We start from the raw sequence: 24,661 nt of genomic DNA on the forward strand, positions 1-24,661 counted from the left end.
GGTGTTATTCCTGTCTGATGTTATTTTTATACCTTTTAGCCTTCATAGAGCTCTGATTCAGTTCAAATAGAATTAATGGACTTCCTTTATTACCACTCCACTTTTTTTGTTTTAATTTGCCCTCAATCTTTTCCCCCCACGATACTGGGTGGCCTCTGAAAACTTGTTTATGAAGATTGACAGTTACACTTACCCTAGGATTGTAGAGCAGCTGGTGCATTTATGGAGCTGGGACAGGAAGGCGTTGATAGTGACTGCCCCTTATTCTACCTTGTGTACTTTAATTTTATGTTCTAGTAATTGTTCATTTAGTTTTCTCCACAGGTGTTTTGAGACCTCCTTATATTGTCCTGAAATCATTTAAAAAAGTTTATCTGCTGCCATTTATGTTACCTTAGAAATTAACTTGTCCAAATTCCTCAGATAAAATCTTAAATCCAAGACTTAAACCATGTATTACCACTCCACTCATTCACCAAGAAAACCCTCGACAGTTGGGCCTGCATGGAGTGGTTATATTTCAAGGTTGTTCACAGGGGTTACAATATGACAGTCCCCACCCCTACCAGGCACCAAGATAACAGTGGGGACTTAAACAGCACCCCAGCTCTTCAGCCTGAGCCATCACATGCTATTAGTCTTCTAACTTGCCTCTGGGCCCAAAGGGAGGGCTTGGGCAGAGAAACAGGAACAAAGAAATGAGTTACATTGCCACCTGAGAAACCTCAGAGGGAGGACCAAGCCTTAGTTTCCCTCCTCCCAAGTGCAAAATGTGTAAACAGTAAACGGAAAATAAAAGTGCAGTTTTAAGTGAATCCTCATCCTGCCCCCCGGTGTTCAAGGATAGACAGTGTAGAGACAAGCCTGGCTTTTCTATTGCCTACTTGCTTGTTCAACATAAGGAATGGGGTGAAGCAAGAAGGGACCAGCTTCCTTTCCTTACAGCTCTAGGGTAGTACTTGGAGTCATTCATTTCCACAGCTGCCAGTGCCCCTAGAACTTATTCGGAAATTGGTCAGGGGCGTCGTTCACTCTCAAGCCTGACTTAAGGCTAAGAAAGCCCCATCTATCTGTTGATTATGTGGCGCATATATATTATTTATATAAATATTTCTCTATGTACAAGGAATAAGAGTGTCTTTCATGGAGGAAGGGAGGCTGGGGGCCGCAAGGCATCAATGCTGTTGGAGTTGTCCAATTCAGTGCTGTCACAGTCCGAGTCCTCAGGATTGGGGACCTGTGAAGAATAGAAATGCAATGAGGTCGGGAAGCTCAGCATTACAGATTCCTTCAGTGGGGACCTCTTATGTTATCAAATCTTTTAATCTGTTCATAGGTCATGCTCCAAGGCACTAGGCTAGACTTGTTTTAGGATACTTTGATAACTGCACTGTGTAGCTGCTATTCAAGTATAAACACCAGGCACTGTATCCCTGGAACTGTTAAGTCTCAAATTCTACTTACATAGATACTCGTTTTCATGGTTATGGAAGAAACTGGTGGCTTGAAGGTTGTAGGATAATCATCTTTACATTCTCAAATGACTGGGTTTCTGATCCCAGTTTACTTTTCTGTGTCTGGTGGTTGCAACTCAAACTTACCTGGTCATCCTGGTGTTGCACAGGCAAGGAGCTGGCTTCACGTTCAGGGACCACCTCCGAAGTAGGTAGGTCCAATGGAATTTCTGAGCCCTGTGAGCACATGTCATCAGACCGTTCATCTGGCCGCTCATCAGTGTTGGTACTCCCAACTTCTGGTGTGCCACTTGGGGAAGGCTCACTAGCTGTACCTTCCTCCACATCTGATGGGTTCTCTGAGCTGAAGGTAGATAGTGACTGACGCATGTTCGGGCCCTGAGGCCACCTAAATGTTGAGGCATGGTTACAGCTTGTGTGTGGTCCTTTAACATTCCCAAAGTGAGAGATGTCATTATAGCACCACTGACCTTTGACTTGGGGGTAGCTCTACTTCACTGTCAACCTCTCCTTCTTCCTCTTCAGATGAGATACCACGTTTCTACAGAAGAGATGGGTGTGGGTGTTTGTAAACCAGTCAAAATATGGCAAGAAGTCATTAAGAATTGGACAAGGGTACGTAGTTGAATGGGGTTGAGGCCCTAGCTAAGGAGATTAAAAGGAAAGTGGGTGTGGGGCAGAAGAAATGCCCCATACTTTACCTGACTTCGAGTCACAGCAGCCCTGTACAGCAGCGCAGCTGGGGTCAGGTGCTGGGACCCAGCCCGGTTTCCTCCCCGGCCTGCAGTCCCTTCCCTTCCAGTTCCCAGCAGCCCCACACCTTCTCCAGGCCCTACTGGTGGAGGTGGTTCCCCTTTAGCTCCCCCAGGTGAATCTGGGCTGGTGGATCCAGGAGCTGACCCCTCACTTGGAGGAGTATCACCCTGGGGTGGAGGTGGTGAGCCAGGATCCCGAGCTCCCCCTGTAGCCCCTCGGCCTCGGGCTCCCAGTGCTGCTGATAGCAGGTCTGGGGATGATGAAGACATCTTTCGTAGTAGAAGGTCATGGTGGAGTCCACGGAGAGCAGGGGGGCAGGCATCCCAAGCTGAAGGGCCTACTCCTAGGCCCCCTGGGCTTCCTAGTCCTCCAGGCTCGTGGGGTGGCAAAGCTGCACGAAGCCCAGGCAGGTCTCCACAGCTGCCCTTGGCACTGGCCTTTCGGTGACGGGTCTTGCCACGACGACTCCTTCCAGGTGAAGGAGGTCCCTTAGGACACCCAGGAAGCCCCACCCCACTTAGGGCTGCATCTAGTTTAGGTAGCAGAGACTCTGTCTTGAGAATGTCTGGCCTGGTAGGGGAGGGAAAGTACAATGTTCAGATTAACAGTGGTAAGTCTCCCCCCAGGATCCCTCCTGCCATATGCAAGCCTTAGTCCTCATGTGAGTCCCACCTTTTGCTATGGGGTGACAGTTTCTGTGGCACGTTCCTTTTCTTGATGAGCTTCTCCATTGTGTTTCCATGTAGGAGGCCTCGGGAAGGGTGTGACTTCAGTAGACCAGGACACCTTCTTTCTAAAGCCTGCTCTCGCCTTAAAAAACCCAGACTTGGTTGGGGCTCCTAAATTGGTTAGCTTCATGAAAACTAGGGATGTACTACAAAGGGTGGTTACTTACCTGAGCAGTTCCCTCTCTTTGAGTTCTAGTTGCAACATGAGGGCATTCAGTTCCATGTACAAGTTGTTGGCTCTCTCCAGCTTCCGTTCATAGTGCTCCCTGATGTCCAGGGCATGTCTGAAAGGGCAGATGATTTTCCCACGGTGAGCTGGGTTCGCTTGCTGCCGAAATGGACCCTGTTCTCTGTGACTCCATGATGAATGGTTCCTGCTGTTTAGATAAGATTCACTTTCCTAAATAGGCACATACCTGAGCTCCTCCCTTCTCCGCATCACCAGTTCCTCTTCTAGGCGGTGCAGACAGGTCCCTTCTGACTTAATCTTTTCAAAGTGCAGTTTTACTTCTTCCCGCCACTCTGCCTAGGGATGGAGAGACACGGGGGACGGGGTGAGGACTATGTCCCTGTCACCTCACAGACCTGTGCTCTTGGAAGGTTGCCCGAGCCCTGTAAGTTATGAGCAAAAGGGAATGGATGTTTCTCTATGGACTTATCTATTGAGTCACATAAACTGGTCACACCAAAGGCTGCCATGACTGCAAGGGTCAAAGGTCTGTTGTTTTTCCACCCAAAGCACACCTGGGACTTAAAGTAAGTCTCCTGGGGTGTAGAAAGCACATCAGCTGAGGCGATGTCCAGGTGTAGCAAGATCTGTCGGAATGATGGGCGGTTTCGTGGTTTGCTGTTCCTAAAATGGAGTTGTGAAATACGGAGGGGGATTAGAAAGGGACCAGAGCATCCTTTCCTAGAGAGTCATCTGACACCATTTGTTAACATCAAAATACCACATAGAGGGGGGTCTATTTAAACCTAGTTTCTCTTTTTGGTATTTTTGAGTCAGGGTTTCTCTGTGTAGCTTTGGCTGTCCTGGAACTCATTTTGTGGACCAGGCTGGCCTCTGCCTCCTCAAGTGCTGGAATTAAAAGCCTGTGCCACCAGTTCCAGGCTCTAATATTTATACCCAAATAAAGCTTTTGATATCTGGTTTGGAGTGACAGACACCTTTGATTCTTGTTTACATAGCAACTTCCAGGCTAGCCAGGGCCACACCTTTCCCACAACTTTTAAATGATTCCATCAAAGAAAACACTGGGAATGTCAGTAACAGGTTCAGTCAGTCTTCCTCACTTGGGGACTAAGTCAACTTGATGAGCCATCCCTGCTCAGTGATGTCTTTCTGCTTTATAGCAACCTGGGATAATAGACACTGCTCATTGGATCAAATCAGATTCAGAGAGGGCATGATGCAACTCTTTGAATGTGATGTGTTCTCTGCAGGCCAGTGCAGCCTGTTCTCAGTTTTAAGCTCCCTTGGTACACATTCTGGGTCCTGGACCTTGGAGGCATTAGAAAGCTTTGACTTACTTTTGCTAAGGATTCTGAGCCTAGATGTCTTGAGTTCTAGGTGTTCCTTAACTTTAGTCTCCTAGCTAGGCCATCCTTACCAACACTGGCGAAGCAGAATTTTAAAGCCATCTGGGCAGCTGGAGGGTACAGGTAGGTGAAGACTGTTGCTCCCCACACCCCAGATGATGGCTGAGGAGTCTACATCTTTATAGGGAATCTCTCCTGTCAGTAGTTCCCATAGCACCACCCCAAAGGACCTGAATGAAGACAAGAAAACATCGTTTGGAAGGATTCTTTCCAGACGGGTATGACCTCTGTGTTCTCTATGTCCTCATCCTGGTGCTTACCAGATGTCCACCTTCTCAGACACAGGTTCATTTCGAATCACTTCAGGAGCCATCCAGGCTACTGTCCCTGCAAAGGACATCTTGGTGCTCTTGTCACTCAGCTCCTTGGAAGTGCCAAAATCTGAGATCTTCACCACATCGTCGTATGTGATTAGCATGCTGGTAAAGAGTGTAGTCAGCTAGGAGCCACAGCCCTCCACACCCCCACTTAACTGTTACTTTCTTTATAATATTTGACACACCTAAAGTTGAGAGGCTCACCACAGTCCTCCAGAGGACTGCCATTTGGAAGAAGGGATGGACCTAAAATGTAAGGAGGTGGGCAGTATGCCACGGGTAGGTCACCTACATGCACATCAGCTTGCACGCTTACTCACTTGGGTGACTTCAGGTCTCTGTGGATGATCTTGTGCAGGTGCAGGTAATTCATGCCACCAGCAATGCCCATGGACCAATCAACCAGCAAGGAGGGGGTGACAGGGCGGCCAGCCCTGAGCACCTCATATAGCTGTCCTTGAGCACAAAACTCCATGAGGATGCAGTAGCAGGGGGCCTGTGTACAAACACCCCTGAGGGCCAGACAAGGGTAAAGCTTAATATCTGCCTTGTGTACCTGGGACCTAAATTCCCACCCATGCCATTTCCAGGTCTTCTATGAGGAAGGAGGGAACATAGTCCCAGGTGAGGGGAGTCCTGCGTATCATGCTGTCCCCAGTCCCTGCCCTGGACCTCACTTGAAAGTGATGATGTTGGGGTGCTTCAGCTTTCGAAGATGCTTGATGTCGGTCTCCTTGAGATCTCGAACCTTCTTCACAGCTACCTCCTCCCCATGGAAGCGTCCCAGGAAAACGGCACCCTGAGCCCCTGAGCCTACCCACTGCAGGTCCAGGATTTCCTCAAAGGGGACTTCCCAAAGGTCTGTAGGTAGGAGGCACAGTGCCACAGGCTCAGATCTGTATTGAGGGCCCTGTGAGACACTCAAGGGTTGGTTGAATATATTAATGATAAGAGAACAAAGTAGGCTGAAAAGACTAGTGAAGGAAATACTTGAGTAGTCTTAGAAGAAGCTAGGTGGACATAAGGGTATAGCTCATGTAGAGCACTTGGCTAGGATGTGTAAAACCTAAGTTCCTGGGTTCAATTTTCCAGCACAGTGTGAGAAATACTGAAGAGCTGAGGATTCAGCTGTGCAGTAAAACACGTGCCTAGCATGTAGTGTTCGTGTAATGCCAGCACCAGAAACAAATGTAAGGGAAAATAAAGCTGATTAGGTGTTTGGCAAGTTTGGTAGGACTGTTCAAGGAAATAGAGGCTGTTCCTGCAGGGATCTGGCCTACCTTCTTGCTGTTGCTTGTGCTCTGTGGAGTAGGCTTTGCCAATCATTGTCCAGACAGGGCGCAGGCAGCCAAAGAGACCTTCAAGGAAGCCACTGCCACTCTGGCACTGCAGTCGCACCTCATCAGCTCGAACTCTAGATGCTCTACTCTCAGGTGACCCAGTGGCTCCCCCTGGCCCACCTGTATCCTGCTCATGTAGCTGTAGGACACTATTGGCAAAAGGCTCTGGGGGAGGCTCTCCACCTGGGGAAGGGCTGGGCCCTCCCCCGCCCTGCCCACCAAGAGGCACAACATCTCGAAGTACACATTGAGTAGGTGTCAGGTCCTTCTCAGGGGTGCAGTCTGAAGTGTCTGGATCCAGCTTTCTCATGGAAGCCTCACTTAGAGTAGACACAAAGCCCCCAAAGGAAGGGGAGGGTGTTCGGGTTTCATGGAGGCAGGCCATGGCCTCTGGAGCCAGGTGTGCTGAGCGGCAGGCCCTGTGAGGAATTAAGGAGGGAAGGCTCATCAGCCACAGTTACTACCAAGAGCTCACAGTACCTAGTAGGCGTTGGTCTGAGTGTCACTCTGTACCCTATGGGAAACCTGATACAGATGAGCTTCCTCTTGGTGTCTATTAGTGATCTACAATACTCTTATATACACGTAATATACTTGAGTATCATCAGGCAAAGGGAAGTAAAAAACCCACTCAGGTACTGGTTAAAGAAGGGCTCAGCAGGTAAAAGAATTTGCTGTGCAAGCCTGGTGAATCCCTCAGTGAAAGGAAAACCAACCCCCAAAAGTGTTGTCCTGGCCTCTCATGTACTACAGCACAGTCACACCCCCACTTTTTTTTTTTTTTTAAGTATCAAACTCAAGTACAAAGGCTAGAGTAGTGGAATATAAAGCATTCAGCATGTGCAAGGTACTGGACTAACCCACTGCTGCAAAAGAAAAGCTGTTGGTGGTGTAATTATGGTTTCATCGAGCAACATTTAACTTATGTACTTGAATCCCTATGTTTCATGCGCAGCATGGCAAAAGCAAAAACAAAAGCAAGGGCTGGAGAGATGGCTCAGCGTCAAGTACTTTGTGGTCTTGCAGAGGACCTGGCTTTGGGTCTTAGAACCTACTCCGTGACTTAACAACCATCTGAAATTCCAGTTCTAGGCGATCCAACACTGTTATAGCATCTCCGGAAACTGTACATACAGGCAAAACACCAATACACATAAATCTAAAAAAGCATTTTTTTTTTTTTAACTAATAAAAAAAATAGGCCTGTTGTGGTGGCACGCACACTTGGGAAGCAGAGTTCAAAGCCAGCATTGTTTGTATAGTGAAACCTTGTCTCAAAAAAAGAAAAAAAAAGCAACTGAAATAATTCCTCTTTGCTGTGCAGTTGTCATTAACCACTGCAGCACCCATTCTTGTCAGCTGAGGTTGTCTATAAAAGACACAGATGTTATATAAATCAGACGCTCTCTTCCCCAAACATACACATACATACTCCAGATATATACACAGGGTCTATGTAGGTCTGGTTGTCCTGGAACTTCTATGTAGAATAGCCTGGCCTTGAACTTATGGAGATCTGCCAGCCTCTGTTTCCTTTGTGCTAAGATTAAAGGTGTGCACCACTAAGTCCAGCCTAGGAGACACTTTACCTTGGCTCTAAATCTCAGGCACACAGTGGCAATACACCTAGACCTCCCTTGTGTTCAATCACATACATGGTACTGGCAGGCTTTCTACTCAGGCACCCAGATAACGTTCCTGAACTTCCCTAGTCAACAGTCACTGAAGCCTTCCCAGGAACACCTCGTACAGGGCTTACATCTGGGCCCTTCTCTCTCCTCTGAGGTTACCGGTGCCCACTCAGGCCTCTCCAGTGGGATGTGATCTCTAGAACCATAACCACAGAGCTCTACTATCCCCTCAGCACAACTGGAAAAAGGGGTTGAGGGCAGAATTATCTATTGGGGTTATGTGAAGCTCTAGCTTTCAGAGTCATTCTCCTGAGTCCATCCCATCCTTCATCAGCTGCTTTCTGGAGGTCAAAAGAGGGTTCCTCTCTTTTCCTTATCATCCTACCCTCAGCTCCCCAAACCAAGATTCAGCTTCCTAGGCAATAGAAATAAATATGTCCCAGTTCATAGCTGTGTGCTACTTAAATAGCACTAATTAAAAACCACAAGCTGAGGAACTGGGATGTGACTCAGTTGGTAGAGCGCCTGCCAAGCCCTTGCACCAAATGAGCCTGCTGTGGAGCTGCATGCCTGTAATCCCAGCGCTGAGGAGGTGGGGGCAAGAATCAGTTCAAGGTCATTTTTGGCTACAAAGCAAATTTGAGGTTGGCCTGAATACAAGAAACCCTGTGTCAAATAAAAATGGCTTGAGAATGTGGCTCAGGTAGGGCACTTGCCTGGGATGAAAAGGCTGTATAAACCTGAGCATGGCACACGGGCTTGTCGCCCCAGCACCTGGGAGGTGGAGGCAGGAGGATCAGACATTCAAGGTCATTGGCTAAGTAGTGAATCTGAGGCCAGCCTGAGCTATGTAAGACCATGTCTATCTCCAAAAATAATAAAAACCACAAATCCAGGTGGGCCTCGTGGTACATACCACTTATCCCAGCACTTGAGAGGCAGAGGCAAGAGACTTCTCAATTTGAAACCAGCATGGGCTACATAAAACTGTACCTTATGTAGAAAAAAGAGAAGCAAACAAAAAATACAATACAAATAGGCACAGGTCATGGGTCTAGTCCTAAGCTGGCATTACAAATACAACAGCAAAAATTCTAAGTTTTACATTTGATTTGGGTAAAGTATAATATGTGTCAATCTCTCCAGTCGCACAAAGGGCTGAGCTAGGTAGCACCAGCACTCAGGCACAACAAGCTCTCCCAAGTATTTCAGAACTTGACACCAACAAGCACACTATTCTTCCAGCCATATGTTTAGTTGGGTATCATAGGATGAGATGTGAGGTTCCCTGACAACAATTTTTTTTTTAATAATTTATTTATGTGAGTACACTGTAGCTGTCTTCAGACACCCATATGAGTGCATCAGATCTCATTATGGATGGTTGTGAGCCACCATGTGGTTGCTGGGATTTGAACTCATGACCTCTGGAAGAGCAGTCAGTGCTCTTAACCACTGAGCCATCTCACCAGCCCCCCTGACAACAATTTAACAGCTTTGGAGGCAGGCAAGTTCTCCAGCCCCTGCTGTAGTCTCCTGGGAATAAACCACAGTGTGTAGGGGTGCCACAGAGAGGAATGCTCAGAGCATGATGCAAAGGAAGTTTGCAAAACCAAGAGTCTCAGCTTGCCTAGCCATCATCTGCTGTCCTTTCTCTTGAAGACTCTCACTGGGTATGGGACTAGTTTGGGATCTGCATAGGTAACAAGCACCTCAGTTGATTCTGTGACTAACGCATTTGAAAATCCTACCTACTGGGCTGGGTTCAGTGTCTAAAAGCACTGGTTCCTCTTGTAGAGGATCTGGGTTTGAATGCCACATCCACATGGTAGCTCACAATTACTTGTAACCCCAGTTCCAGAGACTCCAACAGGCACACACTTGGTACACACACATGCATACAGGCAAAATAGTCACACAAAGTACAATAACTTAAAAACAATTAAAATAAATTATACATTGCCGTTCTGTTTTCTCTAGTCCTGATACTGTTTCATTAGCTGTCACCACCTGGCCTAAGACAAATGCCTCTTAAGTTCTTAATTTTTCATCCAGCTTCTGAAAGATCCAAAACACAAACTCATCAGCCCCGTTGCTTTAGATACCTTAGTGGCTTACTTAGGTTGCTATCTAGACCACCCTGGACATGAAGATGTATCAGGTTCTGAATTATGGTGTCCAAAGACAACGTAAACTTCTCAGCAAATTATTATGTATGTTAGCATTTAGTATAAATGTTTTACTGCAATTAATCCCCAATCCAACATAGCACTCTAAGGTGGGAAGGCTGGGGGGTGTAGCTTAGTTGGTAGGGTGCTTGCATAGCATGGGAGAGGCCTTGGGTTTAATCTCCAACAGTATACGCACTGGACATAATGGCACATACCAGCAGTCCCAGCACTGAGGAATGGAGGTGAGAGGATCAGAAGTTCAAGGTCATCTCTGGCTTCATAGTGAGTTTCAGGCCAGCTTAAGCTACAGAGTGAAATTTTGTCTTAAAAACAAACAAACAAACAAACAAACAAACCCATAAACTCTAGGGATATGGTGATTATTAGCATAAGACCTGCACAATATTGGATATGTGAACATGCAATCCTGAGGTATGGAGGGCTCACACCACATCACCTCTTTTCTCCCTCTGGTCCTCCATTATTGAGACTATACATGCAGCTAACGGTTGCTGGGAAGAGGGAAAGACATTTTTCTTGATGGTATAGCCACCGGTAAGGTGCTCGTGATACTGTAAATTAACCATCATTCAGGATCCTATTAGCAAACCTGGTTAAACTCTGTGGGTCACAAAAAAACCCAACGATGGAACCAGAGTTATGGAGGAATATGGGTGATCCAGTACATTATACACACGTATTAAAATGTCATAACGAAACCCATTATTATGTGTAATTAATATATGCCAAGGGGCTGAAGAGATGGCTGAGAGTGCTTACAGTTCTTGCAGATGACTGGGGTTCCATTCCCAGCATCCACGTGGTGTTCACAATCCCTATAACTCCAGTTCCAGGGGATCCAAGGCCCTGCAAGTGCGAGGTGCGCGCGCGGGTCATTAAAAAACTAAAAATTATACAAATACAGTTGGCATTATTAGACCCACTGGGGCCACCGCCAACACGGTTACCCTTCTTGTCTCCCAAGTCTCACTTCAACCTCTGGAAGTCTTCTGTGCGGTTCCAACCCTGTCTAGCTAATTCCCTTCTGAGTAGGCAAAGCCTGAGCTTCCCGCTCCGTGGCTCCCGCTCAGCTTCCAACCAGAGTTGGAGCACTGCTCTACCCACCCAGGGCCGCACATGCTCCGTGTATCTCTCAGTTCCCTGCACCCTCAGAACAGCCTAGCAAAGAAGGTATAGAGAAAACCAATGGTCCTCCGGTCTAGAGAAAACCAATGTCCAGAAATCGGGAACCACAGCCTCTGAATTGCCGACGTAGCCCACAAAATGTGCGGCTTGGAGAGCCAAGGTGTCTATTGTAAGGTAAATTACAAGCACAGACCAGCCTACAAACGCACCGGAGAATTTCCTGCGAACGACCCCAAGGCTTCCGCCTCCCTCACCAAGGCCCCAAGGCTGGGGCTCTCGCATGCTCTCGGCCCACCTGCTGGACCACCCAGCCACCAGTGACCGCACCGCGGCAAGCGTAGTGGACCGGGTTACCGCGACGGCGCCCCATCCCTTGTCGACCTCTTTCCCGACCGTCATGTGGTGCGGGGCTGGGGGCGCGGCTGTGGGAGGGGTCCAAGAGGGGAGAAGAGAGCACAGCCGGCTGGGGGAAGGGCTGGGCGCTGCGGCGTAACCATGACTACTGGGCCCGTGAAGTCACCGGGACAAGATTAGCCCAGGGTCACGTGAACGCGAGGCAGGGGCGGGGCCGCGTAGGAGCCCGCCCCTGACCTGGGCAGGCTGGCGAGGGTAGGCTATGCTTGCTGCCTGCATGCAGGTGCAGGTTCCGAAGTCATCCCCATCTGTGTGCTCTGAACCCCACCTTCCTCTGACCTCCGCATGCACAATTACTTGGGCTAGGCACCTGGTGGAGAAAAAGCGGCTGGGACTGGAGGGGAGGACTCGTGGTGTTGCTTTGGGGAACAGTACCACACAAAAGTTAAGAAATGGAGATGGGGTGACAGGAAAAGAACAGTCAAAGGAACTAGGTGAGAAACCTGGAGGATGGCCTGGAAAACCGGATTTGAAAAGCAGAGAACTCTGGGAAGATGGAGATGAAAAAATATAGACAGCTTTTCCCTGCCCCAGTCTGCTTCCTGTCTAGAAGCTGAGTTTTGGGTATCATATCCAGGCTTTTTAAAATGGTTTGTGTCCCCCACCCCCACCTCCATCATCTGGGCTTAGTTTAGTCATAGAGAGGATGACATCCTCAGAATCGGTTTGCAGCTCTGCCTGCCTCAGATCACACAGGCATCCCCAGAGGGCCCTGTGGTATCCAGGGCCAGCAGCTGGGGAGAGCAGAGAAGCCATTACACCTGCTTGCCTTTAGGGCAGTGGCAATAGTTGAAGAAGCTAGGAGATGAGACCCAGGTAGGGTATTCAGCCATGCCCTACCACCCCTCAGCTGATGACAGAGCTTCCAGATTGACCTGAAAGAAGACAGGGAGGGTTGAGGGTCCCCAAGGAGCCATGGTAAACTGGAGATTCCCCTTTCCCAGTAAATGCTCCCCTTTCTGCTTCCTTTATTCCTGACCCACCAGCTGTGTCTCATTGACCCCAGCTGGGTCTTGGCGCCTGGGCTTTGGGGGTGGAAGACTAGAAGCCCCAGGCCCAGACATTTGGTCACCCTGGGGGAGGGAACCTGTCTCCCTGGCCATCAATTATGTAGTGCCTGGGGGTGGGGGCAGAGAGGAGGGATTTGTCTGTCACTCTGAACCACAAGGATTAAATGTGGACTGCATCTGTGTCAGACTGCAAGGGAACCGACTGGTCCTGGCCTTTGTCTACCAACGGAGAGGCTCTAAAGACAGCCAGTTCTCCTGCTTTACAGATGATGGTTCATTCAGGATCCCACAAGAAGGCTACAGAGTTAGGACCTGCACATCACTCACCCTCACCTCTTCCTCATTCCTCCTAGGCTTTCCTGCCAGCGGAGGCTGCAAAGCTGTAGCAGATGAATTAACTATATGAATTCTCTCTTGCTCCCTCTTTCTTTAACAGAGAATCCAATGGCTTGTGTCGTGGCCAGTCCTGGAGGCTCTGCTCAGAGGTGTGGCCATCTGTCCATGCCTTGAGTTCTTACACTGACCTATCCCTGCCTGCTTGGACATCATTTTCCTGCAGGTTAGGAGGTTCTACTCTCATCTAGTTAGTCTGAAGAGAAGTTGCAGAGGGGAAAGTGGCCACGGCCTGGGACTCCTGGTTCTCTACCTTTCAGAGACCTTGAAGGATCGATGTTTCTGGTGGATGCAGCTCTGTGCCTTCTGCCTGCTTGCAGATTTACTTTTCCTTCTGACAGGATCCATTGTCCTTACCCCAGAGATCTCCCCACATGGAAAGAATGCCCACTCTCTTAGGCCTTATCTTTGAATAGGGAGTTACCTTTTGAAAACTGGGGGAACACAGATCCCCAAGTCCTCCCCAGTCAGGCTCTGAGGCTCCCTATCATCACACTTCTGCCAGTAAGGTGGGCAGTGAGAGGGTTGGGGGTGTGCTGCTCAGGCAGAAGAGCTGATGCAGCAGCCCTGCTAACTTAAGTCAGGTCTCTGTGAGACTCCTACCTCGTCTAAGGGCAGAGGAGGGTTAGGAAAAGAAGACAGGGTATAGTGAGATGTGCCTACCACTTTCCTAGCTCTGTTCTCTCTCTCCAACTAACTAGACACCAGGTCTTTGTGGATTCCAGGGAGGTCAGCTCTCCTGTTCAATCAGAAAAAAGGGAGACTTGGTCTCTGACCTTTTGCAACCCTGTAACCAATGATAATTTCAGGTTGCGGTGGTCATATGACAATAGATGTGCTGGAGATTCCATATTTGCTGTCTTGCCTCTGTAAACTGCAGGGAAGGCGTGGAGCCCTGCACCTCATTCTTACCCCCAGCTGGTTCCCTCTGGTTAATGAAGCAATAATGTCAGCCCTTCTGATGGCATGGTTAATATTAGGTCTCATCCTTGCTCAGATCATAAAAACAGAGAGCAGGACCAGGATGTCATGGGTCACAGAGTCTCTCCGACAGTAAATCAAGCCTGGAAGAAGCTGACTATACAGAACCAGAACTGAATTTGCATTTAAAACTACCTGAAAGGAACCCTGTGAGCTAAGATGCACCTGTAAACTGAGAGGCTGAGGCGGGTGCACCTTGGGTCAGAGGCCAACCTAAGCTACCTAGAGAGAGCCTGTCTTAAGAAAACCTAACAGGGGTCCTTGAGAGATGGCTCAATGCACTGACTGTTCTTCCAGAGGTCCTGAGTTCAATTCCCAGCAACCACATGGTGGCTCACAACCATCTGTAATGGGATCTGATGCCCTCTTCTGGTGTGTCTGAAGATAGTGTACTCACATAAATAAAATCTTAAAAAAAAAAAAAAAAAGTAACAGGGAAGGGGGCTGGAGAGATGGCTCAGTGGTTAAAAGCACTGGCTGCTCTTCCAGAGGTAACTGGGTTCAATTCCCAGCACCCATATGGCAGTTCATGACTAATTCTAGTTCCAGAAGATCTGATACCTTCACACAGACATACAATGAGGCAGAACACCAATCTCCATAAATTAAAAAAAAAATAATAAAAAGGTAACAGGTGAAATTATGGATATTTCAACTCTTCTTTAAACAAGACAATATTTCAAATAGCACAACCCAGAGTAGAACTACTGTCTCCTCTTCCAAGTGCTGGGATTATAGGTGTGCACCACATGTAGGTTACCAACTCTCTTTTAGCTTATCTATATGATTTCAGTAATAATTTTTGAGATTCCTTTAGTACAAAAGATGATGGTTTTGTTTTTACATTTTTTTTAATTCAAAAAAAAAAAAAAGAAAAAGAAAAAGAAAAAGAAAAAGCAGTCATTCATTTATGCCCCTGGTCTAGGCATGAGGGAGCCATAGGCCTCAGGATCAGCAGAGGCCAGGGCTGCTTCTGATTGGCTGGGTGACCTGTAGTGTATGAGGTCTGCTAACAAAGCTGCTCTTCATCTTAAATTTGGACAGTGGTACCTATGTCAGTCACACATGAAGTTGTGGGACAGGCCTGGCTGCAAGTCCCAGCTCTGGCCACATGCTGACTTGTTTTTCTTGTGTGTGTGTGTATGTGTGTGTGTGTGTGTGTGTGTGTGTGTGTGTGTGTGTGTGGTGGGGAGGGCTCTCACTATGTAGCCCTGGCTAGGTTGGAACTTGATGTGTATACCAGGCTAGTCTTAAATTTAAGAGATCTGTCTGCCTCTGCATCCTGGGGTCCTAGATTAAAGGTGTTTGCTGTCACGCTCTGCCAGCCTCAAAGTCCTGATCTTCCCTTCATTATTGACTTTTTAGCTCACTGATTACTGAAACATGCCACCAAGACTGTCTAATGGGTCTTGAATAACTAACTAATTTCAGTTTCTTCATCCCTAAAGCAACGACAGGGTGACTTAATGATGTCATAGACATCACTGAAGTAACCAAAAGATGTTCTTGGCCTGGAAACCTGGTACACGCAATGCACTTTATAGATAGCAGTCATAATGTTTCACACAAAGTACATAGAAAAAAAATATTTTTCTTTCTTTCTTTTGGACGGAGGTCTTATGTCACCCAGATTGGCCTTGAACTTGCGATGAAGTTAAATATGACCATGAACCCCTGCCTCTATTTTCCCAGTGTAGGAAGAAGTGAAGCACCATAGCAGGCTTTGTGTAGAGCTGGGGACCGAACCCAGGGCCTTGCTCATTGCTTCTTGCATGCATGTTTGTAATGAACTTTACTAACTGAACCACACCCCAGACCATGATACCAAGTTGTCTTTTCTTTTTTAGTTTGTTGAGACAGACTCAATGTAGTCTTGACACACCCTGAAACTTGTGTAGGCAGGCTGGCCTTGAACTCACAGAGATCCACTTGTCTCCACTGTGCTGAGGCTAAAACCTTGTACCAGCCATCACATCACCCTGTGTGCTTCCTTTGTTAACCTCCCCAAAACAAGAGGTAATACTGAGGAAGAAAGGGAGGTAGAGAACCAGCTGAAAAATAAAAGCAAAGAAAAAAAAAAAAAAGAAAAAGAAAATGCAACCTACCACGACTGCTAGGATAGGCCTTAAAGGCTCAGCTATTTAGGAGGCTGAGGCAGGAGAATTTAAAGTTTAACCCCTGAGAGGCAACAAAATAAAACTTTTTTTGAAGAAAAAAAAAAAAGCTGAGAGTTTAGTTTGGTGGTAGAAAGCTTGCCCAGAATGTATAAGGCCCTGGTGTCAATTCCTAATACCATGAGTAAATAGAGAAAACTGAAGAACAGGCTCTTCCCTGGAGCTCCCTACTCCTCAGAACAGCATGGCCCCTCTCGCCGTTTACACATGGCCAGGCTTTCTGGGGGCAAATGGACAGACCCTCCTGAAGCCACCATGTCCTCTGCTGGCATCCTTTCCATGGACTCTAGAAAAGCTGCCACTTCCCATTCTCTTATTCCCTAGGCATGGGCAGCAAAGGCGGGGGTGGGGGGCCTGGAATTTCATGTCCTCTATCACTTTATTATTCCCCCCGCCCCCCCAGGGCTTTGGAGCAGTAACTGCCTTTTACAGGGTTTTGCCCTTGTGAAGAAGTTGAGGAAGCCTCAGTCACACCTTCTATCTTCCACCTCTGTCCACCAACCATCTCAGACTGCACAAGTATTGGACTGTGGGGTCTTCCTGGAAGTCAACAGTTGGTTGGGGCCAGCTTGAAGCTCAGATAACCTTTCCCTCCTTAATCTGAGACAAGAAGTGGCAAGCGCTCTTGAACATCAATGTCTGGACAGCAAGGTCCAGTGGGAACTCGGGATCTTTCCTTCCCAAATTCTTGCTACTGGTGTGCTTAGGATGACCCTCTGCCTGAAAACCATGGAGCAGCCCGAAGAACTGGAAGAAGAGAATAGGTTTAAAGTGAGGTTTCAGGCGCCTGGGGTGTGTGAGACCTCATGTGCATGCTTGTTTGGTTGAAGGCCAAAGAGGCAGAAGACAGAGAGCAAGGCAAGGCCCCTCCCTGCACTCCTACTACTGTTGATGGAGCCCACCCCTTCTTCTCTTCCCACCCTCAGCCAAAGCCTTGCCTACCAAGATCGTAAGCCAACGAGTCTGGTGAGTGTGTGAGAAAAAAGGTTTGTGAAGCGCCTGACCCGGGAAATGGGTTAAGGAAATCAGAGAGCGGGCAGAAGAGAGAGAAAATCACATCCAAATGGGGGAGGGGGTGCAACAGCTGGATGGTAGGGAATGCTACAGCTGGAGATTAGAGACATTACAGATGGAAGGGGGAGAGGGCCCCGCCAGGGCATGCAGGAGTAGGTGCAGCCTAATTTTCAGGTAGAGCCTATTAGGTGTAGGAGTGGGGGAGGGGGGCGGTGGGTACATTAGGCCTTGCCCTTCCATCCCTTCCCTGGAGGGGGCCACAACTCTCCCTCCTCTATGGGTCCTGAGGTTGAGGAGAAAGGAGGACGTGCTCTTGCCCGCTGTCCTTTGGGTTTTCCCCTAGCCACCCTCATCCCCGCACAATCCACCACAGCTTTGGAGGCTCTTGGTCTCCAAGCTGGGCCGCCGCATCCCTCAGCTTCGCCCCGTTCCTTCCTATCTCCAGGCGTCGGGTCCAGGGCTCTAGTTCCTCCATCCCATGGCTTCAGCATCCTCGAGTCACCTCCTCCCCCGCCACGCCACAATTGTATCCCGACCCTCCCTTCACGCCAGGATCCCAAGACCCGAACCCATCCCTGCCCCCCCCCACCTCCACAAGTCGCCCAGGCTCTCACCTCGGGGGCTCCGCGGCCGCAGCACAAAAGGCGGCGCTGCTGCAGCTCCGCTCCGGATGCTGCTCCCGCCTCCTCCTCCTCCTCTTTCCCTCCTCCCCCCGTTGCCCTCCACCGGACCTGGAGAGCTGTCACCAGCGATGCTCGTGTGGAGCTCAGGTGCACGGGTGTCAGCCCCAGCTTTTGGCCCCCACCCCCCACTCTAAGCCCCGTCCCCACTCGACTTGAACTCCCGCTCCTTCTAAGGCCCCCGCCCCTGGCCCCCCGGGACGGACACGCCCTGAGCGGGGGATGCTGCGCTGGAGTCGCCGGCCTCTTAAAGGAGCCCGCGGCTGCTATCCGGCGCGCTCCAGGCTCGTTCCTGGCGGCCCGCGACTCTGCCTCCTTCCTGGAGGTGTCCTATGGCAGTTCCACTTTGGTCCTCATGCGGATTCAGTAGGAACCCCTTGTGACCTGTCTTACAGACTCTTTCCTATACCCTGAGAGCGCAGCCCCTCAATACACACAACGCTCTGGCACTGGTCCCTTGTCATCATACTGATATCTCCAGCTAGCCTTCCCTCGTCGCTGCTCCATTTTCACCCAATTGGAAGCCACCCAGTCGTAGGTCCCACCTCAGTGCTCCTGGATGACCGATCGCTCATCATTACAGATCCCTCTTACCTCTAACTCTGTCCCTTCTAAGCAAGACATCTTACCCTAGACTCATTTCTAAAAAACACTCTCTGAATCACGTTTTTCGTGGTATCTTTCTCCTTCTGTCCAAGGTCACAAGATTTCCCCTACTTCTTCCACTCTGCTGGTATCGTTCAGCTCCGCGCGTATTTTAGTTCGTTAATTACTCTTGTGCTCTTTCAGCTGAGACTAAACTCAGCAGAATGTCCATCTAATGATTCTCAGACAGTTAAGAAGAGGTTCACTAGGGCCGATCTAAAGGGGCACAAACCCTGACAGGCTGCGTGAAGTTAGTGGAGAGAGGCGAAAAACGCCACAGAAAAGGAACGGATTTTTTTGACATGGAGGGCTGAGGGCCCAAGAAGCTTAGGCTTGAGGCTCGGAGACCGAGTCTGAGGAAAACTCGGACTTATAAAACCCTAGAGCTCTGGGGTGGGGGTGGCCAGGTAAGGCTCAACCTTTGGGGGAGCAAAAGAACCACGCCAGCAGCCTACTGAGCCAATCACAGTCTTTCCTCAAGAAGAAGGCTATACCTTTCCTCGTCTCCGCCCTCTGGGCCAAGTGACCAATCTGCAAGCGCTAGAGGAAGTCGCTCTCAGTATAGCCAATGAAGCGGCGAAGCCTGCAGCGGCGCCCGGATGACACGAGGGCGCCTGGGTTCTGTAGTTCTCTCAGGGAGACAACCCTTACCGTCCCGCCCCCAGCCGCCTACGCACAGCCAGTACGCATGCTCACAGTCTCGGCTCGGGAGGAGGCGGTGCGCAAGAAGGAAGGCGGGATGACATTAGAAAACAAAAACCACTCGTAGCTTGGGAAGCTTCCGCGGAGGGTCCGCTCCTCCCAGAGGGCGGTGCAGATGCCCGGGCGAGCCTCGCAGAGGGTTGTGGGGCGGGTAGCTCGGGTTCTTATGAAGACACAAGGAGTCGGGTGGGCGGGGGACTCCAGATCCCAGCATGCCCCGCGGCGGGCCCTACCGGCCGCGACTCCGGGCTTGGCCCCGGCCCTAGCTCGTCGGCGGTGTACTGGGGTGCGTGGAGACTGTAGTCACGGTGGCGCCCGCGGGAACGGAGGAGGGAATGAGTGAAGAGGATCAGGGCTCCGGCACTACTACAGGCTGCGGGCTGCCCAGGTGAGCTGCCTCGCTTGGATTCCTGCAGGACGAAAAGTGTGAGGTGGTGCGGAGGGGCAGCGGCGCGGCCCCAGCATGCACCTGGCCTGAGGGTTGTTCCCAGCAAGCACTGGGGTAGTGGGCAGAGGTTCCCGGCATGCACTTGGGTTGTGGCCACCGCCTCCGGCTCTAGTTTGGGGTTGGCTTGATTCCCAGACTGCACTGGAGCCTTGGGCTTTATGCCCCGACGTTCAGTGTATTTGGTGGGTACTGGGTTCCCTAATTGCATTGTTCCAGGGGGAAATGCACGTCCAACCAGCACTACGGCACAGGATCCCTCCGCCGTAACAGAACAGTACATTCTCCACTTGCCTTGGGACCTTGCTTTCCCTCGTGCACCTTAACTTTTAACCCAGTCAATGGATGCTATTCTGCCTGGGGAATTCATGGACCCTATAATGTGGCTAGGTCTAATGTGACAGTGATTGGCCAGGTGGGTGCCGAAAGGGGAAGTGTGATGTTGGTCTGTGCCCCTTCCCAGCATAGAGCAAATGCTGGCCGCCAACCCGGGCAAGACCCCGATCAGCCTTCTTCAGGAGTATGGGACCAGAATAGGAAAGACGCCCGTGTACGACCTTCTCAAAGCCGAGGGCCAAGCCCATCAACCTAATTTCACCTTTCGGGTCACCGTTGGCGACACCAGCTGCACTGGTGAGAAAGGCCTGGGCAGCCTGGCTGGGGAGTGCATTCACAGGGCCCGTGGCTTAATATCATGGAATCACCTCACAGCCTTCTCCTTTAAGGCCAGGGAGGGGTGGAGAAATTTCAGGGGAAAAGCCACCGTTTGGATTGGGACAGGGCTGTGAGACTCAGGCGAGAACAGGAGATGTCACGGGGATGTGCTAGGTATTAGGGGAGCAAGCACACACTCTGCCTTCATTCCTCACACCGAACATGAAAAACTTAGTACGAGAAATTAAATAGTGGGCTCGTGTTCACAAGCCAAATAAGTGGCAGAGCAGAGCTTTGACTTCAGAACAGACCCTCAGTTGTCTCTATTTCCTATTTACTGAGGGAAGAGAAAAGAGGAAAGAAAGAGCGAAACATCCCTCCACAGCCCACCACTGTTGAGCTCAGAAGTCCTTCCTGGCACAGCTTCATTACAGGAGCTGACTGAAAGACAAGGGGTGTTCAAGGCCCATTTCTGTTCCTGTAATAAGGGTCCTTAACCAAAAGCAGTTTAGAGGAGGAAAGGGTTGGTTGGTTTATAGTTCAGGTTACATTCATCACTGAGGGAAGCAAATCACTAAGGAAGAAACTCAAATTACCAGTCAAGACCAAAGAAAAACTCATCCTTGCTCCCTCTGACCAAGGAACTTATTTCACAGCTATAGAAGCAGAGCAGGAACAATGGTAGCTACTCCATGCTGGTTGGCAGGCTTACTTATACTCTGATACATTTCGTACACATTTCAGGACCACCTGCCTAGGCATGGTACCACAATCGTGGACATATCTGCATCAATTAACAATCAAGCCAGCGCCCCACCCCCACGACACACCCGTAGGCCAGGCTCATCTAGGCAACTTCTCAGTTAAGGCTCTTTGTTCAGGTGAGCCTAGGTTGTGCTAAGTTGACAGTTAACGCTAACTAGGACAAAGGCTATTCTAACAATTAGTAGAACCCTTCCAGTTCTGAGAGGGGAGGTTGGTCAGAGGGCTTTTCACTCCCTCTGGCTGTGAGGAGAGAGGCTGTGGGGGCTGGTTTCTCTGCTGTCCTGCCGGTGACCTCCAGTATTGCCCACACCCCTTTTCTTAGGTCAGGGCCCCAGCAAGAAGGCAGCCAAGCACAAGGCAGCTGAGGTGGCCCTCAAACACCTCAAAGGGGGGAGCATGCTGGAACCAGCCCTGGAGGACAGCAGGTGAGGGAGGAACAGCCAAGGCACACTAGAAGCCCTGCTGAGAACCCAGGCCTCTGCACTACCTACTTCTCTCCCTAAGCCTGGTCTGGTGACTCATGGCCACCCTCTTGTGGCTCCTTCCTGAGAATTTCCTCTCAAGCTGAACAGGGTGTTTCTAGGGTGCCTCAGAGTAATAGCCAGCCCCCTGACGGGTGGTGGCCGCTCTGGGGCATGAGATAGGGCATAGGGGGTGGAGGCTTAGACTGAAAGTTGGTCCCGGCATGCCCCCTCTTTCTAGCAAGATGGCTTTCCCTCTTCCACATTCAGGTTGCAGCTTGTTGGGTAGGAAGAGACTCTCTTTTCTGAGCCCAACCTCAGTGCTTCTGAGCCAGTATGGGTCAGCAGAGGATCCTAGGAGGAAGAGCTGTTGCTGAGTCTGTATCAGGGGGAGGAGTTCTCAGGGGATGGAAAGGTCGGAAGGACCTCGCACCCTCATTCCCTTCTGCATGGGTGTGAATCCAAGGCCCTCTTCCCCTCGGGAAGTTCTTTTTCTCTCCTAGACTCTTCACTGCCTGAGGACACTCCTGTCATTGCTGCAGAAGCTGTTGCCCCTGTTCCATCTGCTGTACTAACCAGGTATCTTGAGTCCCCTGACATCTTGGAGGAAGGAGGGGGATCTTGGCTTCTAGTCTCATAGCCCTTGGACCCAGGCAGGTCAGGATGAGGAAGCCTGAGAGTAAACACTGAATGGTGTAACTGAAAAATTTGCACCATTTGGTTGTTAAGCCTGAGATAGGAGGTAATTTATGATGATTAAATAGCCAGGTAATGTTAGATTGTTCAAACATCTTACAGACTCCATGTTTGAGACCTAAAAAGTACTTTGAGGATTGGCTGTACAGCTCCTTTACCTACCTCCATCAATGGGATATTGCTGAAGTATTTCCACATCTGAATGCTCTTGGGAAGTAGCAGGGCCTCACTTGGTGGGGAGGGGGGAAGGAGGAGCAAGGCTAGATGTTTGGACAGACAGCTGCCTGCCTGGTGAGGAATTGGGAGGTGGCAGTGGCTGGCACTTGATCCATGACCAGGACAGAAGGAACTGTTTTCCTCAGCATTGGCCTGGGCCCTTTTTCCTTTAGGAGCCCTCCCATGGAGATGCAGCCCCCTGTCTCTCCTCAGCAGTCTGAGTGCAACCCTGTTGGTGCTCTGCAGGTGTGCCTCATCTTCATTTTCATGTGTGCTGTCTCTGAACTAGGGCCGTGAGGCAGGGATGTGTGCACTTGTGGGTGGGGTGGTCATCCTTCTCATTCAAAGGCTGAGGCTCTTGGTAGAAGGCCATGTGGCTAAGGAGCCTTTCCTCGCTAAGCCTTGGACTCAAGCTTATGTTTTTCTTTCAAGGAGCTGGTTGTGCAAAAAGGCTGGCGTTTGCCAGAGTACATGGTGACCCAGGAGTCTGGGCCTGCTCACCGCAAAGAGTTTACCATGACCTGCCGGGTGGAGCGTTTCATTGAGATTGGTAACTGGGAAAAAGGGGGTTCACTCGCCTTCTCTCTCTGCCACACTGTAACCCCAAGCACAAGGTGGTTCTTTGCCTGGCTGTGCTCTGTCTCAGCTTCCTTTGCTTTGCAAGTCCTTGCTTAGCTCTTGCCTTCCTGTCTCTTCGTTGTCCCTGCCCATCTTTCCCCCTCTTTTCTGGCTCACCGACTCCTCAGTTAAAAAGAACAGGCCTTGAGCTCCTCTCTGCAGTGGTACCCCGCTGGGGGACCTTGAGCTCCTCTGCAGTGGTATCCCGTTGGGGGCCTTCTATCCAAGTTAACCTAGAGGGAAAACATTGGTCTATTAGGAATCCCCAAATCGAACAATTCCTCCTCCACCCTCAGGCAGTGGCACTTCCAAAAAGCTGGCAAAACGTAATGCAGCAGCTAAGATGCTTCTTCGAGTACACACAGTTCCTCTAGACGCCCGGGATGGCAACGAGGCAGAGCCTGACGATGATCATTTTTCCATTGTAAGTGGCTTATGTGGGCTCGCCATGTAGTTCACACTGCTGGACATGGTGCAGAACTGGGTTGGGTTTGTGATTTGGAAGTGAGTGTGGACCTGCTTCTCTTCCCAGGGCTCCTTGGACCTGTCACCCCTAGCAGTCCCCTCAGCCTGTTTGTTGTGTCACTAGTGAAAGCTGGCCTAGGGCAAAGCCCCTGCAGGCAACTTTTCCTGGCACAAGGAAGGCTGCCAGTAGTCAGCATGCCCAGCTCTTGGGTCTCACAGTCCTTAGCTGCTTTCTCACCCTTATCTCATTAGGGCGTGAGCTCCCGCCTGGATGGACTGAGGAACCGTGGGCCAGGCTGCACCTGGGATTCCTTGCGGAACTCTGTGGGAGAGAAGATCCTGTCCCTTCGCAGTTGCTCCGTGGGCTCTCTAGGGGCTCTGGGCTCTGCCTGCTGCAGCGTCCTCAGTGAGCTGTCTGAGGAGCAGGCTTTCCATGTCAGCTATCTGGATATTGGTATGGCCAGCTAGAGACTGGGGATGGAGGGGTCTGGACCAAAGCAAGTATAAAGGAGTTGGGAGATGGGTGATACACCATTTGGTGCCCCCTCCCCACCAGTGCCTCCCTTCTCTTTCTTGGTTTCCAGAGGAACTGAGCCTGAGTGGGCTCTGCCAGTGCCTAGTGGAACTGTCCACCCAGCCAGCCACTGTGTGTTATGGTTCTGCAATTACCAGGGAGGCAGCCCGAGGTGATGCTGCTCGCCGTGCCCTACAGTACCTCAGGATCATGGCAGGTAGCAAGTAGCATCCCATTGCAGTGATGGATGTGCATCTTTTACTACTTGCTCCTTCTGCCCCTGGATCCACCTAGCTCTGGTACCCTCCAGAGGTACCATCGCTACCTCTGACACAGCTTGCCTGCCTTGAGACTGAGGAGGACACAGGCAAGCAAGGAGCTATGAACCACAGGGCCCCAGCCAGTACAGGACCTGCCCTCATTCCATGGATGATGAATGGAAAGGAAATTGGAATTCTATTGGAGTCCAGAATAAATGCTGCTGTTTGGCTTCCTAAACCCTGCTTTCTCTGGCTCTGGGTCATGAAGGTGTCAGAGGAATAAATATGGTGTTTGTTCTCCTTTTGAACCCCTTGTTCTTTTTGTTACAGACAGGAGGCAAGGTGCAGTAGCCTTGGGGACTCTTAAAGCAGAATGGCTGGAGACTGACTG

At 50.0% G+C, this 24,661-nt stretch overlaps 2 protein-coding genes across 16 annotated transcripts; one reads left to right on the forward strand and one right to left on the reverse strand.

Moving 5' to 3' along the window:
- Positions 1-494: 494 nt before the first annotated feature.
- Map3k12 (mitogen-activated protein kinase kinase kinase 12) lies at positions 495-19,107 on the reverse strand. 9 transcript variants are annotated; one of them, XM_076912157.1, is made up of 16 exons: positions 11,459-11,613; positions 10,798-10,884; positions 10,233-10,321; positions 6,156-6,634; positions 5,553-5,736; positions 5,196-5,387; positions 4,819-4,977; positions 4,570-4,728; positions 3,704-3,812; positions 3,376-3,485; positions 3,127-3,243; positions 2,904-3,041; positions 2,177-2,801; positions 1,946-2,016; positions 1,602-1,863; positions 495-1,237 (listed from the first exon to the last, which is right to left on the reverse strand). In XM_076912157.1, exons 4-16 carry the CDS (start codon positions 6,598-6,600, stop codon positions 1,142-1,144), a joined length of 2,667 nt encoding a protein of 888 aa, XP_076768272.1. In that variant the 5' UTR covers positions 6,601-6,634; positions 10,233-10,321; positions 10,798-10,884; positions 11,459-11,613; the 3' UTR covers positions 495-1,141. The 9 variants fall into 9 exon arrangements, with proteins under 9 accessions (XP_076768272.1, XP_076768273.1, XP_076768275.1 ...); XM_076912158.1 differs by having other exon boundaries at positions 10,233-10,340; XM_076912160.1 differs by lacking the exon at positions 11,459-11,613 and adding an exon at positions 11,373-11,408.
- Positions 19,108-19,330: 223 nt separating this feature from the next.
- On the forward strand, positions 19,331-24,578 carry Tarbp2 (TARBP2 subunit of RISC loading complex). Of its 7 annotated transcripts, none has more exons than XM_034517106.2 (9): positions 19,331-19,564; positions 20,085-20,254; positions 21,363-21,465; positions 21,988-22,080; positions 22,587-22,659; positions 22,846-22,963; positions 23,328-23,455; positions 23,749-23,950; positions 24,081-24,578. In XM_034517106.2, exons 1-9 carry the CDS (start codon positions 19,512-19,514, stop codon positions 24,236-24,238), a joined length of 1,098 nt encoding a protein of 365 aa, XP_034372997.1. In that variant the 5' UTR covers positions 19,331-19,511; the 3' UTR covers positions 24,239-24,578. The 7 variants fall into 7 exon arrangements, with proteins under 7 accessions (XP_034372997.1, XP_076768295.1, XP_034372999.1 ...); XM_034517107.1 differs by lacking the exon at positions 19,331-19,564 and adding an exon at positions 19,653-19,806; XM_076912180.1 differs by lacking the exon at positions 21,363-21,465 and having other exon boundaries at positions 19,352-19,564; positions 22,005-22,080.
- The last annotated feature ends 83 nt before the right edge of the window (positions 24,579-24,661 follow it).

The sequence above is a fragment of the Arvicanthis niloticus genome, chromosome 13, assembly GCF_011762505.2.
Source record: "Arvicanthis niloticus isolate mArvNil1 chromosome 13, mArvNil1.pat.X, whole genome shotgun sequence".
Classification (NCBI taxonomy): Eukaryota; Metazoa; Chordata; class Mammalia; order Rodentia; family Muridae; genus Arvicanthis; species Arvicanthis niloticus.

Bases quoted from the DNA above. Each gene is read 5' to 3' on its own strand.
- Map3k12 (XM_034516411.2), bottom strand. From the start codon at position 11,562: ATGACGGTCGGGAAAGAGGTCGACAAGGGATGGGGCGCCGTCGCGGTA. The intron at 6,635-11,458 runs GTGGGCCGAGAG...AATTCCTCACAG, and splicing joins GTGGCTGGGTGGTCCAGCAG to GGCCTGCCGCTCAGCACACC. The intron at 1,238-1,601 runs GTAAGTTTGAGT...TATTCTTCACAG, and splicing joins TGCAACACCAGGATGACCAG to GTCCCCAATCCTGAGGACTC.
- Tarbp2 (XM_034517106.2), top strand. From the start codon at position 19,512: ATGAGTGAAGAGGATCAGGGCTCCGGCACTACTACAGGCTGCGGGCTG. The intron at 19,565-20,084 runs GTGAGCTGCCTC...GCCCCTTCCCAG, and splicing joins ACAGGCTGCGGGCTGCCCAG to CATAGAGCAAATGCTGGCCG. The intron at 23,456-23,748 runs GTAAGTGGCTTA...TTATCTCATTAG, and splicing joins ACGATGATCATTTTTCCATT to GGCGTGAGCTCCCGCCTGGA.